General features: G+C 44.4%; 1 protein-coding gene across 17 annotated transcripts in view; it reads left to right on the top strand.

Annotated features, from left to right (window-relative positions):
- Positions 1-20,852, top strand: part of LOC308466635 (methyl-CpG-binding domain protein 1-like) — a 179,418-nt gene that overhangs the window by 76,979 nt on the left and 81,587 nt on the right. For all 17 annotated transcript variants that reach the window (XR_013980920.1, XR_013980921.1, XM_080987532.1 and 14 more), the window contains 2 exons: positions 12,676-12,891; positions 14,556-14,666. Coding sequence is in view for 15 of the 17 variants with exons in the window: in XM_080987532.1 (XP_080843658.1) it covers positions 12,676-12,891; positions 14,556-14,666 (327 nt within the window). In the remaining 2 variants the exon portion in view is untranslated. The remainder of the gene's footprint in view (positions 1-12,675; positions 12,892-14,555; positions 14,667-20,852) is intronic.

The following is a 20,852-nucleotide window of genomic DNA, read 5'->3' as shown; positions in this document are numbered from 1 at the left end:
TTTTTTGCAATTAATATTCTTGCTGCCGGTGATGCGTAAAGGAATATTCTCTTATTTTCATTTGGGATGTCTGAGTAATATAGGCTTCTGGTTTCTTTATAAAGTTTATTTAATTTTTTTTTCAACTCCTCATAAGCAGTGTCCCAGAAGCTCTTCAATTTGTTGCAGGTTCATCACATATGAAATAGTGTCCCTTCTGCCTGGTTACACCTTCAGCACATTTTAGATCTCATTTTGTTCGTTTTGAATATTTTGCTAGGTGATGCGGGTGGCGATGTGGGTTAACCACTGTGCCATTTGGGCTTGCTGATCGAAAGGTCGGCGGTGCGAATACCCGCGACGGGGTGAGCTCCCGTTGCTCGGTCCCTGCTCCTGCCAACCTAGCAGTTCGAAAGCATGCAAAAAAAAAAGTGCAAGTAGATAAATAGGTACTGCTCCGGTGGGAAGGTAAACGGCGTTTCTGTGCGCTGCTCTGGTTTCGCCAGAAGCGGCTTAGTCATGCTGGCCACATGACCCGGAAAAACTGTCTGCGGAAGTGGACAAATGTTGGCTCCCTCGGCCTGTAAAGTGAGATGAGCGCTGCAACCCTAGAGTTGTTCGTGACTGGACTTAATTGTCAGGGATCCCTTTACCTTATATACCCCCTATAAAACATCTTTAGGAAATTTTCCTTTATTGAGTAGCAAGCTGTCAATCTCCAATCCTTATTCCATAGTTTTGCCCAAATCCATTGCCCACTTAATCATTGCTTCTTTCACTTGCTCATCTTTAACCTTCCATTCTAAGAGAATTCCATACATTCTAGAAATTACTTTTTTCTTATTTTGTATTAATTCTTTGTCTAATGTTGATTCTTCTCTTGCAAAACCTTTTTTTTTTTTAATTATTATCTATCTTAAACACTTTGTTTAGCTGGTGGTATTTGGATCCATCCTGTCAGGTAATGTTTTATTTCCTCATATTTTTTCAATTTCAATTTGAATTCAATACTATTCCTTTTATTTCTGGGTCTTTCCTTATTGTGATCGCTAGTAATTCTAGCACCATAATAAACAGTAGAGGTGACAAGGGCAACCTTGTCTGGTCCCCTTACTTATCTTGAATTCTTCTGTTACTTAATTATTTAAAATCAACTTTGCTCTCTGGTCTTGATGTATTGCTTCACTGCCTCTGCTGAAATTTTCCCAGAGTCCTGTAAGTTCTAGAGTTTTTTTCAGGATATATTATCGAAAGCTTTTTCGGCATCAAAATTCTTTTTTATCAGTTTTTTACTCCAAATACTCTAAAATATCAATTACATTCATGATATTGTTGCACATGTGTCTGCCTGGTAAGAACCCTCCTGGTCTTTGCGTACAATTTTGTTAAGTATTCTTTTGAGTCTGTTGGCCAGGATGTCAGCGAATATTTTATAATCATTTTTTAATAATGATATTCGCCTATAATTTTTAATCAGCATTGGGGCCATTCCTTGTTTGGGTATTGAAGTGATAAAAGCTTCTTCCCATGACTTTAGTATTTTCCCTTTAAAAAAAATTCTGTTCATGTCTGTTTTCATCGGTTCTGACAATACATTTTCTAATTTCTTGTGGAACATGGCAGATAAGCCATCTGTACCTGGTGACTTTCCTGACTTTGCTTTGTTGATTGATTGTTGCATCTTCATCATTGTTATAGGGGAGTTTAGTTTTTCAATTTTTTTGCTTGTTGTCCTTGGGAGTCTATTCTGTACTATACAGTGGTACCTCGGGTTACAGACACTTCAGGTTACAAACTCTGCTAACCCAGAAATAGTACCTCGGGTTAAGAACTTTGCTTCAGAATGAATTAATCAATGAATGAATGAACTTTATTACGGTCATAGACCAGGATTAAGAAAAGCATATAGATAAAATAGCAGTTGGGATTTTTGACCGATAATTGTTAGGGCAAATGAGGACAAGGAAACAGGCATAAAACATCTGAATAAAATACAAGATTAAACACAGATAATGGGTGGATAAAAAACTAATAATTAAAACAGATAAGAGCTAAAACCCAACAAAGACACACAGTTAAAACAACTGTAAGAGCATAAGAACTAAAAAACTCGCAGATAAAACAACTATAAGAGGCTGCAGAGTAGAAGCCCCTTAAGTAGAGGACACTAAAACAACATTAAAAACTGCTGTGCAAATATGGTTAAAACAGACAATTAAAACAATATACAACACTAAATTTAGAAACAATGTACAGCAATACACTGTCCCAGGAAGTTGACTCAGAATCACCCATGGAACCGTGTTTGGGACTATTTTGAGTTGGGCGATGGTCTGCGCCTACAGATCTGTAGACAGAATCTGGCGACCATCCAGGTCATCTTCTGATCTTTGCCCAACAGCAAAAGGTCAAATTTTTGCTTTTGCGGGAGGTCGGCGAGCCTCAACAGTAGGGGATCCATGATCTTACTACGTGCCTCTTTATAAAAGGGGCATCTGAAGAACAAGTGTTCTGGGCTTCCTATCTCTCCCAGTGGACAGGTGCAAAGTCTCTGAGCATACGGGACCCTTCTAAAGGCTCCATCCAGGATCGGTGAGGGAAGAGCCGAACTTCTGGCGAGTGTAAAGGCCCTTCTTGCATCCCTAGATACGAGAAAGAAGAGATATGCTGCCGGTGCGGCTATATCTCTCTCGATTTCTCCAATTCTATAGTTGGGGCACCTTGCACAGTCCTGCTGTCTCTTGGTGTCTAGTATTCTTTGCCTGACCGTAGCTTTTGCCTGGTCCAAACCCAGACTTAGAAGGGCTTGAGGGGCAAAACCCCTGCACTTGATTCCAAACTGAAGAAGATTCTAACCTCTGAAAAACTCCGTACAATTTTAACTGGGGATAATCCTAGGCCTGAGGACCCAGTTTCCAAGTTTGAGAGCCTGCTCCAACAATTGAAACCCTATCTTTTTAATACCACAGAAAAAAGACCAACTAAACCAATAACATCAAATAAACCCTGGTTTGATCACACCTGCTTTGAGGCAAAGAATGGGAGAGGCATCTGGACCAGCCGGCAACATTCCAGGAGATGATGTTTAGGGCAGCAGTTGATTCTTGGGTTTTTAGATTCCAGGCTCTCATAGCTGTTTTCTGCCACTGATTCCTCAGGTCCTTTGAGTTTGGCTTGAATGAGCCACGATGCGGAGGAATGGGGGAGCCTTTTAAGGGGAAGACTAATTTGGGAGTATTAATTTGTCCGTCCAGGCAGACACCCGCTGATACCTTATTTCATTCCTCTGCATGAATAGCTTCTAGGATTCCCCGGCAGTCCATGAAGATTGAGCCAATTCCCTGCGCTGGCACCACCAGTTCAACTTGTTGCGATTTGGATTGGGCTATTGGAGGGGGTGTAGGAGAGCCCGTTTCTTCTGGACACAGATATCGACAAGTTGTCCATTCCTCGTTGGTTAAAGGCTTTGATTTGCAATTGATGTAATTAAATTCCATGGGAGGAGGCGGGGCTAGAGGTGGAAGTGACTTCCTTATGGTCGAAAGACTTTCAATTAGTGCATCCTGGGAAAGTAGGATCTGCTCGAGGTAGGTTGTTAGGAGTTGTTCATCCTTTGAGGAGAAATCCTTTTCTAGCTTATTTGGTGAGGGCGGGGTTTTGCACAGCCTGCCAGGATGTTTAAGATTGCCAGCCTCTGGGTAGAGCGGCTTACCGTTTCTGGCGCTGTTGGATTCTGCAGTGCTGGTTTTGGTTTTTGGTCTAACTGGCCTATGTGCTCCTAGAAGTGGTGAAGAGTCTTCGATGTTTTCGAAGAAACGGTGCACAAGCAAGCAGCCCTCAGGAAATTGTCTTTATTTGAAAGGGTCTGTTTAGTTGAGAGCCCGTCCTTAAAAGTCACGATAACCCTATTTTGGGCTGTATCATGAGGGAGGAATTTTACCTTGATGATATTTTCTGCTGTCACGAGGCCCCTGGTGAGTATTCCGATTTTTTCGGGAATATTTACTTTTCTTTGAGCATATGATGGGTGTCCTCTATTTGTGGAAAGGCCTGCCCACAGGAGGACGAGGGGGAGGAGGACCATGGTTATTGGAAAGTGAATGTATGGTTATCGGAATGTGAGTTTGACCTGGCAGGGCCTCCTGAGAGAATTGATGACAGACTGGCAGGCCTGTGGAAATCAGCGGACAGACTGTGGCAATGTTCTGTATGGAGGTGTGGCAATGGCGTCTGTCCTTTATGTGATATGGCTCTTGGAGAAGCATAAAATCCACACAGGATATGTTTGTTTTCAACCCGCTTGTGAAGACTATCAGAGATCACAAAGAAAGGAATATATGATAATAACAACAAGAAGATGAGGAAAATAACAAAAAGACTATCTGGACAGAACTGTGTAATTAAAGCAGCAGCAAGAGTGATGTTTGGATCCCTTTCGGAGCTCGAAATATGGGTACCCCCAACAAAATTTTAAAAATTTAGCTGTGTAATTTGGAACTAATGTGATTTGGAATTAATGTGATCTGATTGGCCTGTTAATAAAAATTATTTTTTTTTAAAAAAAGGAATTTCCTTTGGTTTCCCTATTTCCCCACTAGAGGGCGGTATGTGATCTGCTGGGACGTGGGGCTTTTCCTCAGAGTGCTTTATTGGCATGCATGAGTTTGTGATTTTCTTTTGGGTTGTAGGAGCAGAGTTCTTTGTTGTTGTATTCTCCAGCAGCTTAAAGAGCTTCTGGAAATTCATTTTTTTAGTCCGGCAGGTCGGCGTTCCCTTTTGGCCTCTCAATTTGATGTTTTTGGTCTTATTCATTTTTTGTGCTGAGCATTTTCTCTTTAAGGTCGGTTTCTTGGGAGCAGGGGACCCTCCCTCCTGCTTCAGGATGAGAACAGAAATTGCGCAGCGGTGGCAGTGGGAGGCCCCATTAGCTAAAGTGGTGCTTCAGGTTAAGAACAGTTTCAGGTTAAGAACGGACCTCCAGAATGAATTAAGTTCTTAACCTGAGGTGCCACTGTATATCTTTCCATCTCCTTTTGATCTTCATCTTTTGCTTGATATAACCTCCTGTAAAGGTAAAGGGGCCCCTGACAATTAAGTCCAGTCGCTAACAACACTGGGGTTGCGGCGCTCATCTTGCTTTACAGGCTGAGAGAGCCGGCGTTTGTCCACTCCGCAGACAGTTCTTCCGGGTCATGTGGCCAGCATGACTAAGCCGCTTCTGGTGAACCAGAGCAGCACACGGAAACGGCGTTTACCTTCCCGCCGGAGCGGTACCTATTTATCTGCTTGCATCGTGTGCTTTCAAACTGCTAGGTTGGCAGGAGCTGGGACTGAACAACAGGAGCTCACTCCATCGCAGGGATTTGAACCGCCGACCTTTCAATCGGCAAGATCAAGCGGCACAGTAGTTTAACCCACAGCGCCGATAACTTCCAATAGTAGTTTGTAATTTTTTCACGTTTCCTTGGGTTCTTCTATCTATTACTTTCCCTTCCCCTATCAATTTCTCTTTTGCCCTCTCTTTTTGGTTTTTTTTTATTGCCAGGCAAGCATTCTGCCTGGCTTATTGCAAGATTCAAAAAAAATCTGGCTTAACATTTTTTCTTTTGTTCTGTTTTGTAATTCAGAATCATAGAGAGCTGCATCTGTAATATCTTGATATTTTGTTTTGGTATTTCATTCTTCGGATTTTTAACCAGTTCTTTTTCTTTTTCGCTTTTGTTGTTTAATTGTGTCCGACTGTTTGTGACCCCATGGACCAGAGCATGCCAGGCGCTCCTGTCTTTCACTACCTCCCGCAGTGAGCACTCGGGGTCGATTTCCTTAAGAATGGAGAGGTTTGATCTTCTTGCAGTCCATGGGACTCTCAAGAGTCTCCTCCAGCACTATAATGCAAAAGCATCAATTTTTCGGCGATCAGCGTTCTTTATGGTCCAGCTTTCACTTCCATACATCACTACTGGGAAAACTATAGCTTTAACTATACGGAGCTTTGTTGGCAAGGCAATATCTCTGCTTTTTAAGATGCTGTCTAGGTTTGTCATTGCTTTTCTCCCAAGAAGCAGGCGTCTTTTAAATTTGTGACTGCTGTCACCATCTGCAGTGATCATGCAACCCAAGAAAGTAAAATCTCTCGCTGGCTCCATTTCTTCCCCTTCTATTTGCCAGGAGGTGATGGGACCAGTGGCCATGATCTTTGTTTTTTTTTTTTTATGTTGAGCTTCAGACCATATTTTGTGCTCCCCTCTTTCACCCTCATTAAGATGTTCTTTAATTCCTCCTCACTTTCTGCCATCAAAGTTGTGTCATCTGCATATCTGAGGTTGTTGATATTTCTTCCGGTAATCTTAATTCCGGCTAGGGATTCATCCAGCCCAGCCTTTCGCATGATGAATTCTGCATATAAGTTAAATAAGCAGGGAGACAATATACAGCCTCGTCGTACTCCTTTCCCAATTTTGAATCAATCAGTTGTTCCATATCCAGTTCTAACTGTAGCTTCTTGTCCCACATAGAGATTTCTCAGGAGACAGATGAGGTGATCAGGCACTCCCATTTCTTTAAGAACTTGCCATAGTTTGCTGTGGTCGACACAGTCAAAGGCTTTTGTGTAGTCAATGAAGCAGAAGTAGATGTCTTTCTGGAACTCTCTAGCTTTCTCCATAATCCATCGCATGTTTGCAATTTGGTCTCTGGTTCCTCTGCCTCTTCTAAATCCAGCTTGCACTTCTGGGAGTTCTCGGCCCACATACTGCTTGAGCCAGCCTTGTAGAATGTTAGTAATATCCAAGGCAACACGATGACCATGTACAACAATGCAATATCAATATAAACTCTTTATATAGTCTATAAGGAACGTTGAACAATATTGGAAACCAAATAAACAGAAATCTTATAAGTCTCTGAAAGTCACTAAATGTGCACTCTTTATGGATTCTCTTAAAAACAGAACCAAATAAACATAAGTCTTATAAGTCTCTGAAAGTCTTTGTAGACTATGCAAGTCTCTGAAAGAAGCAATGGGTCTGATGAAAAAAATCTGTTAAAGCTTTGTTTTATGACATCCAACGCTACCAAAGTGGTCGGCAAACAGACGTAGTGAACAGTGATTCCGGATATACCCACTGTTTCGTAGAATTCTTCTTCAGCACAGCAGAAGGATACAGAAATGCTCCATAAACCCATCTATACAGTGAATGGAATTGTATAACAACAATATCTATGGAGCAGTGGTCATAAAGTTATGTAAAGTTGTAGAATTTTAAGCATAACCTTGCTAGCATGTGAAATGAGCGCAATTGTGTGATAGTTGGAGCATTCTTTGGCACTGCCCTTCTTTGGGATTGGGATGTAGACTGATCTTCTCCAATCCTCTGACCACTGCTGAGTTTCCAAACTTGCTGGCATATTGAGTGTAGCACCTTAACAGCATCATCTTTTAAAATTTTAAATAGTTCAGCTGGAATGTCATCACTTCCACTGGCCTTGTTATTAGCAGTGCTTTCTAAGGCCCATTTGACTTCACTCTCCAGGATGTCTGGCTCAAGGTCAGCAACCACACTATCTGGGTATACGAGACATCCATATCTTTCTGGTATAATTCCTCTGTGTGTTCTTACCACCTCTTCTTGATTTCTTCTGCTTCGGTTAGGTCTTTACCACTTTTTGTTTTGTATTATGGTAATCTTTGCACGAAATGTTCCTTTCATTTCAACTACCTGACATTCAGAAGACATCTAAAGGCAGCCCTGTTCAGGGAAGTTTTTAATGTGTGACATTTTAGTGTATTTTTGGTCTTTGTGGAAGCCGCCCAGAGTGGCTGGGGAAACCCAGCCAGATGATGGGCGGGGTACAAATAAATAAATTATTATTATTATTATTATTATTATTATTATTATTATTATCGTCATCATCTCCACTTTTCTTGAACAGATCTCTGGTTTTCCCTACTTTCTTCAGTTTACGCTTGAATTTTGCTATAAGAAGCTGATGATCTGAGCCACAGTCAGCTCCAGGTCTTGTTTTTGCTGACTATATAGAGCTTCTCCATCTTTTGCTGCAGAGAATATAATCAATCTGATTTCGATGCTGCCCATCTGGTGATGTCCATGTGTAGAGTCGTCTCTTGTGTTGTTGGAAAAGAGTGTTTGTGATGACCAGCTTGTTCTCTTGACAGAACTCTATTAGTCTTTGCCCTGCTTCGTTTTGAACTCCAAGGCCAAACTTGCCAGTTGTTCCTTTTATCTTTTGATTCCCTACTTTAGCATTCCAATCCCCTATAATGAGAAGAACATCCTTCTTTGGTGTCATTTCTAGAAGGTGTTGTAAGTCTTCATAGAATTGGTCAATTTCAGTTTCTTCAGCACCAGTAGTTGGTGCATAAACTTGGATTACTGTGATGTTAAAAGTTCTGCCTTGGATTTGTATCGAGATCATTCTTTCATTTTTGAGATTGCATCCCAGTACAGCTTTTGCCACTCTTTTGTTGACTATGACTATTTTCGCTTATCTCCTTCAAAATTTGTTCCAGTTTCCTTTCTTTCTCTCTTCTTTGGATTCTATTTTGTTGGATGAAAAAGCCTCGTATCACTGCTTTGCTTGCATCCCATACAGTATTTATATCGGTTCCCTGATTTAAGTTGTTATCAAAATATTCTCTTAAAGTCACCCTCACCTTTTCTAATACTTTATCATTATTTAAGACATTTTCATTAATTCTCCATTTTGTTGTTTTCCTTCCTTCTTTTATTTCCATTGTAGTTGGGTTGTGGTCAGATACTGTTTTTGACTGAATTACTGCTTTCTTTATTTTCAGTAATAAGTTTTTTGAAACCCAAATTGTATCAATTCTCACTGCAGAATTTTTTTGCTTCTGAATAATGTGTAAATTGTTTGTTATTTGGGTGTTTAACTCCCCATGCATCTTGAAGGTTGAAATTTTCTACTAGTTGAAAGAAAGTTAGCAGTAGTCTCCCTTCTTTACTTTCTTTCTCTTGTGTTGTCCTGTCCATATTAAGTGAAGTAACACCATTTAAATCTCCTAATCAAATGATCTTTTCATCACTATAATCCAGCAGTTTATCCTTCAATTTTTGGTAAAATTCCGACTTCTTTTCGTTTGGTGCCTAGATTCTGACAATATTTTTTCCTTTTTGATACACCACTTTTATCGCCATCATTCTCCCTTCTTCATCCTTAAATAAGGGTTCCGGCTTTAATCTTGAGTTTGCGTATATAACTACACCTCTTTTCTTTACAACATCTGATGAAATAAATTCATCACCTAGTTTTAAATTCAATATTCAATATATTTTTAAAACGCTTTTTAAAAAGCATTTTCACAGCGTTTTTTTATATATGTCTAGATTCCACCTTGTTCTCACGACTGTTGAGAGTTGTTAGCTTAGATCCCTTTATACCAGTTTTATGGGGGAACTAGTTCATCAGCAGGCTCGAATGGTGAAATGGAATTTCCATGTTCAGAGGCAGTACCTCTCCAAGTACCAGGTGCTGTGGACAAACAGCAGGGGAAGGCTGCTCGTGAGTTGCTCTGGGCACCTGCCTGGCAATGTGAGAATAATGCAATTGCCAGCCTGGCAGACCAGTTTCCAGGTGCTCATGGGCTGCAATTCCCATCCCCTTAGCAGCACACCCATGTGATGCTGGGGCTGATGGGACTTCTAATATGAAACATCTGGAGGGCACCAGGTTGCCAAAGGATGAGTTAGATGGTTCTGTTGGTTTGATTCCAAGTACTAAATTATTTCTCCTAATTCTTGGTACTTTAAACATTAATGCGATGTGGCAAAAATTACTGCTTAAAGGCCACTGGCTGCCATGTGCAGCTGTTCTGACTCAGTCTGAGAGTGGCATTCAACATTTGTGTTAGTGCAAGGATTCCTTCTAGTGCAGCCCCCTCCTCACCAGCCTCTCGCTGTCCCATGTGTGCCCTAGAACAGATTTAGAGGTCCATAGGAGGGGAGAGGGGGGGGGGGACATTCCATTGCTGGTGGAACATTTCCCATAACACTATGCTGACTGTAAGCCTCCCTGGGCATCAAGGAGTGGCATGCAGGCAAGTGGACGGTAGCAGCTGAGCAGGGTGGAGCTCTCTATTCCTCCTTCCTTTGTGCCTTGGGTTCCAGGGATGGAACCTGCTCAACCCCTCTGCCAGGCACAAGTAGTCTGTTCCTCTTTTTTCGGCAGGCAAGTCATTGTTCTGAGTTTATTTCCAATGTTGATTTGAGGCCTAATTCCAGGAAAGGCCTGACCATCATTGATGCAGATTTTCAGACACTTCAGATACTTATTTTTTGCAACTGCTGTGTTAAAAGGTTAAGCCTGAGATGCCCTTGCCCAGACCACTTAAAGATATTTTGATGACTGAACAGGGATTTGAACCAGGTCTGCCCACCAGGGATTGATGTGTAGTTCAAGGAAAGTAGGAATTGAGCATTGCAATATTGTTTGCTGCTCTGGCATCATCAGCAAGCTCTGCTTTGCACATGTTGCAGTTATTTTCATCTTTCTTAGGGCAGTGGGCTTATGACCTGGCCCACCTGGATCTCCTGCTGGGGCAGAATAGCTGAGTGAAGTGCTGCTGTCCATTTTAAGTATTGATGAAGGGTCTCAGGGCTGATTTTTATTTAAATCGACAGAAGGCTGCAAGGTGAGGGGAATAAGATTGTGCATCACAATGTCTGAATGGAAATGAGAATTCTCTCTGGCAGAGCTAGTTTGCAACGAGCCCGCTATTGTCATGATCCCAGTAAAGGAATCCCTTCTGGTCCTGCTCCAGTTCGTCTTCCTCCAGTGGAATGGGAGTTGACTCTCCCAATGTGCCTACTAGTGTGGTGGCATTTGGCAATGAGAGAGGCAACGCATAGTGCTTCAGCACCCACAGATCAGCTGGGAGCACATCCTTTCTGTTGATGGGTCTATTTGCAGGAAGCTTTGTCAACTCATGAGTTTCTACTGTACCTCAGAGCTAGAATGGCAAGAAAGTGGCTCACAGAAAAAGTCCCTAAGAGGGAAGGCTGTGTCACACGTGCTGGGATACAGTGATGCTCCCAGATTTCTGGGCAATGAGAGCAAGAGGCATGTGACTTGTAAAAACCTGCTATGTACACTGAATCAGTGCTTGACCACCACTCTCACACCCTGAGTATACAGGGTGGACAACATGCATTTTGCAAAGCACTCTAAGTCTTCCAAATCCTACTTTTACTTTGTTTTGTCAAACATGATTCTAGCCTTTCTGGTTGCAGTGAAGTTTGAAAACGTAACGGCAAAAATATGAACAGCACACTGTCTTGGGTCCCCATATTGAATTTTCAGGGCATTCTGAAGTTTTAACTTTCTGTAGCAAGCTTGTATTAGAATAGGTGCACAGAGTGTTGTCTGCTGCTAGCCAACAAACTGTGAGCTGTGTTAAAACTTGGTGCAACTAAAATGTTTGTGGCAGCTTCTCAAGTGCCTGTCGTGACATAACCCTTTAGTACAGTGTTTCCCAACGTTTGTTTTTTGACTGTGGCCCCTTTCTGACCTTGTTTAAGAATAAGAATTTATTTATACCCTGCCCATTTGGACTGTAGCACTACCTGTCCTGAAAGCTGCTATTTAGGAATTGAGCCCTGCACCCCTCGGCAACATCTGAAGGCCCCGATCTGCTAGGTGCTGGGGTGAATTGCACCCTGCGCCTTGCGGAGTCAGGCCCAGGCTGCCACCTGGCCCAGCATCGCCCTCTCCCACTGTAAACCAACCAGGACAGTTCCAAGAAAATGCACATGGCAAAAAGAAGCACTAGGCCACCCTCTGGTGGGCCGCCCCCTTACCTGCTTGTGATTGGCCAAGCTGATAGCCAACCAATCAGATTTAATTAATAAATAAAAAACCCCCCCTTTTCTTCTCACTTCCCTCTATGGCCTCCTAGCCTTGTGCTGTGGCCCCCATATATATCCTGGGGGGGCAGGAGGCCATATAGCCCCCATTAGGAAACACTGGTTTAGTCCATAGAAGTGAACCTGGTCAGATAAAGCATGCATTCCTGTGGTGCACAGGTTGAAACAAGTTTTCTTTGGGTCCTCCTTGGATGCACAGGAGCAGGAGTGAGTGCAAAGATTCTCAGGTACTCTGCTTAAAGAAATTCTGTGTTGTGGGGGCAGAAAGGGGGGGCTGGTTCTGCAAGCTGAATGAAATTACACAAATGAATCAAATGAATTTGCTTCACATTGGCCACAGAGGGCAGGCATACTCTACATACTCTATATGTAGAGTATAGGAGCATCCTCCCAACTCCAGTGACTGGAAGCAATGCTTTTATCAATGCCTCTGGTATTTTAAAGCTTTAATCTCTGTAGCCATAGGGGTTGAAACCTTCATGATGCCTAATTCTGTACCTGGCACCCAAATGCCACAGTGGTTTGATGCAAAGACACTTGGAAGACACCTGTCATACCTGAGTAGCAGAGCAGAGACTGTGCTTGCAGTAAGATCCAGGTTCCCTCCCTGGAATCTCCAGTTAAAAAGATCCAATGACAGCTGATGAGGAAGTGGCTGCCCATCTCGGCCACTGACAGTCAGAGCAGACCATGCTGGACTAGATGGGCACACTGGGTCTAAGGCCACTTCCTGTGCTCCTAATCTGAACCTGCCCCTTCTCCTCTCCCTCCTGCCCCGGACCCCTTGTTGCTGCAGGAGTCTCCTTCAAGCAGGGAACAGATGCATTTGCCCAGGTTGCAGGGCCCAGAGGAGCCGGAACAGCAGCCAGTAGTGAAGTGGAAGAAAGAGCCAGAGATGAGTGGCTCAATTTTGGCCCAGGACTTGGCTAAGGACCGCCCCATCCTGCCGCATGTCAAAGAGGAGTCAGAAGTACCTCGACACCCCACCCCACCCTCCCAAGTCCTGGTGAAGGTGAGTGAGTGCGTTCTCTCTTGATCCTTCCTCTCCTGACAGTTGAAATGCCCAATACAGTGGTACCCCGCAAGACGAACGCCTCGCGAGACGAAAAACTCGCAAAACGAAAGGTTTTTTCGTTTTGGAGTTGCCTCGCAAGACGAATTTCCCTATGGGCTTGCTTCGCAAAACGAAGCTTGCCCCGGGGACAGCGGGTCTTCTCTTTTGAAGCAAGGGGCGGCGGGGAGAAGCGATCTTCTCCCCGCAGCCCCAGGTCCGGGGACAGCGGGAAGCGCTTCCCGCTGCCCCCGGACCTCTTTTGAAGCAAGGGGCTGCGGGGAGATCGCTTCTCCCGGTGCTCCGAAGCGGGGCGGGGGGGCGGGAACACCTGCCCCAGCCGCCCCGCTTTGGAACGCTGTTCCGAAGCGGGGCGGGGGGCGGGAACACCTTCTGAAGGCGGGCGGGGGGCGAAAGTCTTTGTCCCCCCTGCCTGCCTTCCCAGGGGCTTTTAAATCGCCCCGGACAGCGGAGAAGTCCTCCGCTGTCCCGGGGCGATTTTAAAATGCCGCCCGCCAGCATTTTAAGATCGCCCGGACAGCGGAGAAGTCCTCCGCTGTCCCGGGGTTTTTTAAAATGCTGGGGGTGGGAAGAAAAGCCCTTGTCCCCCCCCCCCAGCCTTCAGAAGAGGTCCGGGGTCAGATTGTCCCTGGACCTGGTCTGAAGGCGGTTTCCCTAGGAACGCATTAATTGATTTTCAATGCATTCCTATGGGAAACCGTGCATCGCAAGACGAAAAACTCGCAAGACGAAGAGACTTGCGGAACGAATTAATTTCGTCTTGCGAGGCACCACTGTACTGAAGCATTTCTTACATGGAGCACCGGATCCTTTTTGTGGAAACAAAGTCTTGAAGTTCTAAAGACTTGACAAATAAGCTCGGTGAACATCCTTTGGGGAGGACGTTGCAGAGGACGAATGTCAGCATTCAGATAGTCTGGCTCTTTATTCACATGTCAGGATAGAGGGCTCCAAATCAAGGAAAGATCCCCCTGCTCCCACACCACCACCCACTGCTTTGCCAAACAGCAGGAATTAAGCTTCCAAAAACCTAACTCTGGGAGGTGCCCAGACCTTGAGACATGCCTCATGCTGTTCCTCCTTGGCTGCAACCCTGCAGGCAAAAAGGGGGAATTCTTCCCCAGTAGGCTCAGTGACCCAACAGCCTGGACACTGAATTTAGAACTGGAGGTGCCCCCCCCCCCCCCGCTTAATAACTCAGACCAATCATTTTTAGCAGCAGAAATTATTTGCAGTAGTAAAGGAACAGCAAAAGAGCATCTTGGAGGTTTGGGGTGCTCTTCAGAGTTGATGTGGCAGTTGATGTAGAGGGCTGGAAGAAAGGTGAAGTCCCATCCCCGCATTGTCGGGATTTTGCCTCTTGTTTTTCAAATGTATGGTGGGGAGGTTGCAGAGAGGCTTCTTGTCCTGTGCAGTGCATGTGGCTCCTTCTGTTGCCCATTTATTCTGACCAACAAAGCTACTAATATAGCAAAACAGGGATTGAACCATAGGAACCATTGTAAGTGAGCGTGTGGAGTGAGAGCACATTCCACATCTGTACAGAATGAAGCGCATAGCCTTTAATACACTCTCTCTTTACGTGCCCTCATGTTTCTGCATAGCAATCCGACACCAGACTACCTGCTGTCAACCTCCTCATTGCCACCTCTCCCGTTGACAAACAGGAGCATGCAGAACCGGAGGGGGACTGTCGGCCATCGAATGATTCTCAGGTAAGCCCACATTTTCTTCCCGCCTGCTGACCTCGAATGTAGAATCATAGAATCATAGAATCATAGAGTTGGAAGAGACCACAAGGGCCATTGAGTCCAACCCCCTGCCAAGCAGGAAACACCATCAGAGCACTCCTGACATATGGTTGTCAAGCCTCTGCTTAAAGACCTCCAAAGAAGGAGACTCCACCACACTCCTTGGCAGCAAATTCCACTGTCGAACAGCTCTTACTGTCAGGAAGTTCTTCCTAATGTTTAGGTGGAATCTTCTTTCTTGTAGTTTGGATCCATTGCTCCGTGTCCGCTTCTCTGGAGCAGCAGAAAACAACCTTTCTCCCTCCTCTATGTGACATCCTTTTATATATTTGAACATGGCTATCATATCACCCCTTAACCTCCTCTTCTCCAGGCTAAACCTGCCCAGCTCCCTTAGGCGTTCCTCATAAGGTGTCGTTTCCAGGCCTTTGACCATTTTGGTTGCCCTCCTCTGGACACGTTCCAGTTTGTCAGTGTCCTTCTTGAACTGTGGTGCCCAGAACTGGACACAGTACTCCAGGTGAGGTCTGACCAGAGCAGAATACAGTGGCACTATTACTTCCCTTGATCTAGATGCTATACTCCTATTGATGCAGCCCAGAATTGCATTGGCTTTTTTAGCTGCCGCGTCACACTGTTGGCTCATGTCAAGTTTGTGGTCAACCAAGACTCCTAGATCCTTTTCACATGTACTGCTCTCAAGCCAGGTGTCCCCCATCTTGTATTTGTGCCTCTCATTTTTTTTGCCCAAGTGCAATACTTTACATTTCTCCCTGTTAAAATGCATCTTGTTTGTTTTGGCCCAGTTCTCTAATCTGTCAAGGTCGTTTTGAAGTGTGATCCTGTCCTCTGGGGTGTTAGCCACCCCTCCCAGTTTGGTGTCATCTGCAAATTTGATCAGGATGCCCTTGAGTCCATCATCCAAGTCGTTGATAAAGATGTTGAATAAGACCGGGCCCAAGACAGAACCCTGTGGCACCCCACTAGTCACTCTTCTCCAGGATGAAGAGGAACCATTGATGAGCACCCTTTGGGTTCGGTCAGTCAGCCAGTTACAAATCCACTGAGTGGTAGCATAGTCAAGACAGCATTTTAACAGCTTCTTTACAAGGATATGATGAGGCACCTTGTCAAATGCCTTGCTGAAATCAAGGTAGGCTACATCCACTGCGTTCCCTTCATCTACCGGGCTTGTAATTCTGTCAAAAAACGAGATCAGGTTAGTCTGACATGACTTATTTTTCAGAAATCCATGCTGACTATTGGTGATCACAGCATTCCTTTCTAGGTGCTCACAGACTGTTTGCTTAATGATCTGCTCCAGAATCTTCCCTGGTATTGATGTCAGACTGACTGGGCGATAATTATTTGGGTCCTCTCTTTTCCCCTTTTTGAAAATAGGGACAACATTTGCCCTCCTCCAGTCTGCCGGGACTTCGCCTGTTCTCCAGGAATTCTCAAAGATGACTGCCAGTGGTTCTGAGATCACATCTGCCAGTTCTTTTAATACTCTTGGATGCAGTTCATCTGGCCCTGGAGACTTGAATACATCTAAACTAGCCAAGTATTCTTGTACTATCTCCTTAGTTATTCTGGGCTGTGTTTCCTTTGCTGAATCATTTGCTCCAAATTCTTCAGGTCGGGCATTGTTTTCTTTATCGGAGAAGACTGAGGCAAAGAAGGCATTGAGGAGTTCAGCCCTTTCTGTGTTCCCTGTTTGCATTTCACCATCTTCTCCTCTGAGTGACCCCACTGTTTCTTTGTTCTTCCTTTTGCTACGAACATACCCATAAAAGCCTTTTTTGTTGCTTTTAACCTCTCTAGCAAGCCTGAGTTCATTCTGTGCTTTAGCTTTTCTGACTTTGTGTCTACACGTGCTGGCTATTTGTTTGAATTCCTCTTCGGTGGTTTCCCCCCTTTTCCATTTTTTGTACACATCCTTTTTTAATCTTAACTCAGTTAAAAGTTCTTTAGATAGCCACCCTGGCTTCTTTAGGCACCTTCCATGTTTCCGTCTCATTGGTATTGCCTGACCTTGTGCTTTTACTATCTCCCTCTTAACAAACTCCCAGCCATCAAGAACTCCCTTTCCTTTTAGTATTACTGTCCATGGGATCTCACCCAGCACTTCCCTAAGTTTTATGAAGTCAGCTTTCTTAAAGTCAAGAAATTGAGTTCTAGTATGCTTGGCTGCTCCTTTCTGCTGTATAGTAAACTTCAGAAGAGCATGATCACTCGCGCCTAATGATCCTTCCACTTCTACCCCACTAACCAGGTCATCAACATTGGTTAGGACCAGATCTAAAATGGCTGTTCCTCTTGTTGCTTCTCCCACTTTCTGGACAATGAAGTTGTCTGCAAGGCCAGTGAGGAATCTGTTTGACCTTATGCTCTTGGCTGAGTTTGACATCCAACAAATATCCGGGTAATTGAAGTCCCCCATTACTACTATCTCCCTTCCTTTTGCATGCTTGGCCATCTGTTCCAGGAAGGCATCATCTATGTCCTCCGTTTGGCTTGGGGATCTATAGTAAACGCCCACAATGAGGTCACTGTTATTCTTCTCTCCCTTAATTTTGACCCAAATGCTCTCACTTTGGCTTTGAGGTTCTAAATCTTGGGTCTCTTCACAGGTATACACATCCCTGACATATAACGCCACTCCTCCTCCTTTCTTGTCTGGTCTGTTTCTCTGAAATAGATTGTATCTCTCCATTATTACATTCCAATCGTGGGACTTATCCCACCAGGTTTCAGTGATGCCTATTATGTCATATTTAGTTTGCTGTACCAAGAGCTCAAGCTCATCTTGTTTATTTCCATTCTTTGTGCATTAGTGTACAGACATTAAAGTCCATTAATCATTTCCCTGTGTCTCTTATTTAAGGATTTTTTCCTCCCACCACTAGGTCTGTGTGCTGTTTGCTCCATTTGGTCTATGACATTTGGATGATCATCTTCATCAATTGATAGACTCCTACCTTCAGGAGCACTGTCTCCCTCCCCCACATTAGTCAGTTTAAAGCCCTCCTCATGAGGTTTCTGAGATTTTTGGCAAAAACATTTCTCCCAACCGTTGTGAGGTGCAGCCCATCGCTTGCCAGAAGTCCATCTTCAAGAAACTGCAGTCCATGATCTAAGAATCCAAACCGTTCCTGTTTACACCATTTGCGAAGCCAGCTGTTCACTTCCACTATTTCCCCCTCTCTCCCTGGGCCACGTCGTTCAACTGGGAGGACAGATGAGATGACAATTTGTGCATTTAATTGCTTCAATTTCCTGCCCAGAGCCTCGTAGTCTCTTTTGATCTTCTGGAGGCTATTGCTTTCAGTGTCATTGGTTCCCACATGAACCAATAGGAAGGGGTATTTGTCAGTGGGTTTTATAATTCCTTGCAGTCATTCAGTTACATCTTGGATCTTAGCCCCGGGGAGACAGCACACTTCCCGAGACATCTTGTCAGGCCCACAGATCACTGCTTCTGTTCCCCTCAGTAGGGAATCCCCTATCACCACTACACGCCTCCTCTTAGGTTTGGTCGGGGTTCTTCCGTGAGCTGCCCGTTCCAAGGTCGCCTGCACATTCCCTGAGGACTGACTTTGCTGCTCGTCTTCATATACCTGATCAATTGTAATGAGGGAGAGATCCTCAAATGGAGTCTGCTCATCGTCTTCCATCCTAGGGGAGAGGACCTCAAAGCGATTGTGTATTTCTAAACAATCAGAGCGAACCCTGGGCCTCCTACTTCTTTGAGTCACGTTTCTCCATCTATCTGGCTCCTGTGTTGGTGAACTAGCCTCCTTCTCAGGGGAGTCCCCTGTCTCCTCCTTGGTGGAGACGGTGTGCTCTGTTGCTTCCAAGAAGAGCTCCAGCTCTCTAATTCTTTGGAGCGTAGCTACACGTTCCTCCAGTTGCTGGACTTTGTCTTCTAAGAGGGAAATCAACATGCAATTGCTGCAGGTAAAGCTGCCTGCAACCTTTGGCAAGATGGCAAACATTGCGCAGGAACCGCAGGCGACTGCAGCTGTTCCCTCCCCCTCCATCTTGAGAACGTGTCATTGGGGGTGGCTACAGTGGTCCTCCATCATAAAAAGCGTGAAGACAGGAAAAATAACTCCCCCCACAAAAACCCTAGGTCTCCCCCAACAAACGTTTGAGACTAGTTCCCCTAAAAAAGATGGATTAAACCGCTGCCCTACAAGCTCTGATAAGCTCCTCCCACAGCTAATCACCTGCCTCAACAGAAACCCTGCCCCCTCTGACCTTTGCACAGGGAGAGCAGCTAATCAGCCACAAAGACACACACACACACAAGAAAACCCTTTTGCTCCTCCTTCAGCTGCTGCCCTGCAGAAATGTTCCTGCTTTTGGTTCATAAAACTTTAAAGCACCGCTCTTTTTAGTGTTTTTAATACAGCTTGGAATCAGGGTGGTTCAAACATTCAAATTTTATTAAACGGTCACAGACCAGGTTAACTCGTACAGCTAGTCAGCGAAGCATAACACCGGAAAAACCAAAGGACAATTTCAATACAGATTAGGCCATAACAGCAATTTGAAATTAGACAGCATAAATAAAATTAAGTTTTTGCCTTCGCCTGCATATTGACATTGGAAAGCTCTTGTTTCCTGCGCCTAATAGCGGCTACACAGAATTTAGCAACATTGATCGTAATTTCAGGAACCCTATCTTCTACCAAGGCTCTCATACGTTGGGGTTCTGGTACATTTTTAAGCTTTTGTAGAACTGGGGCAATAAAGGTCAGGCGTAGATCCTCGTAGTAACTACAGTGCAGCAATACATGCAGACTTGTTTCCACTTCCGATGAGCCACATGGGCAAACACGTGACTCATATGGTTTGCCCTCATATCTGCCTAGCAGCAGGGCAGAGGGCAGAACGTTAAATCTGGCCAGGGTAAAGGAGTGTCTGTACTTAGGTATTTGTAAATCAGCCAGATAATTTGCGGGTGAGAACCCTCTTCCAAAGTCTCTAATTGTGGCATGTTTATCCATTTTGCCCATATGACATTGCAGCTCTATGTCCCTAATGCGTTGGAGCACTTGACTTCTGGCTCTCTCATATCCTGCCGCTATCAAGATCTGCGGGGAGAATCCCAAGCTTCTTATCTTTTCAAACAGGGAAGCTTTCCAGGTAGAATGAAAGGTGTCTAAGAGTGTTAAAGGAGCCAAACCGGCCGGGAAAAAAATAAGTTTTAACCAGTAGTGTATCTTTAGAATCCACAACCGCACGTTAACGGGTGGTTGTCCAACTTCTAAGCGGACAGCTATATTAGATACACAGGGGGGGATCCCCAATAAACACCGATAGAATTTTGTTTGAAATGCCTCCATAGGCGCAAAGTTTTTAAAACTGCAAACCTGGGATCCATAAGTGAGTTGTGGGAGTATTTTTGCAGCAAAAACCTGGGAGGCCGCCGGAACGTATTTACCCCCTTTCCCGTGAAAAAATCTTGTAAGGGCTTTATTGGCCCTTCCTGCATTGGCAATGGCGTTTTTCATCTGTTGGTGCCACGAGACCCTTTCCTGAAAAGTTATTCCCAGATATTTGAAAGTTGCTACCTGGTCAATAGGATGTCCATTAATTCTCCATTTGTGTTTCCTTCTTTTTTTTGAAAACACCATAATTTTAGATTTGCTATAATTTATTGATAGTTGTTCCGCTTGACAATAGTCAGCAAGTGATCTCAAAAGCTTCCTCAAGCCAACGCAGGAAAAGGAGAGCAGGACTGCGTCGTCCGCATACAGAAGCACCGGGAGGGGCATACCTGCCAGTTTGGGAGGGTGGGCATTTTCTTTCTCCATATTTACTGCTAAAGAGTTGATGTAGAAATTAAATAGCATTGGCGCGAGGACACATCCTTGTTTAACCCCATAGTGCGTTTGGATTTCTTTAGTTAGATGGCCTGACCGGTCGCATCTTACCCTCACCCTGGTGTTTTCGTATAGACCACGGATAAGGCGTAATAAGCGCTTGTCTATGTTTGTAGCGCCAAGCTTTTCCCAGAGTCTGTCCCTTGGTATTAGATCAAAAGCCGATCTAAAATCCACAAAAGCTGCATATAAAGACCCTCCTTTTCTAGAGTATTTGTCTGCCAGGTGTTGAAGGATAAGGGCCTGGTCTATAGTT

The sequence above is a fragment of the Podarcis pityusensis genome (genome assembly GCF_964106645.2).
Source record: "Podarcis pityusensis genome assembly, chromosome: 17".
Lineage (NCBI taxonomy): Eukaryota > Metazoa > Chordata > Lepidosauria > Squamata > Lacertidae > Podarcis > Podarcis pityusensis.
The sequence above is the reverse complement of the archived record's forward strand: the minus strand, read 5'-3'. Positions and strand labels throughout refer to the sequence as shown.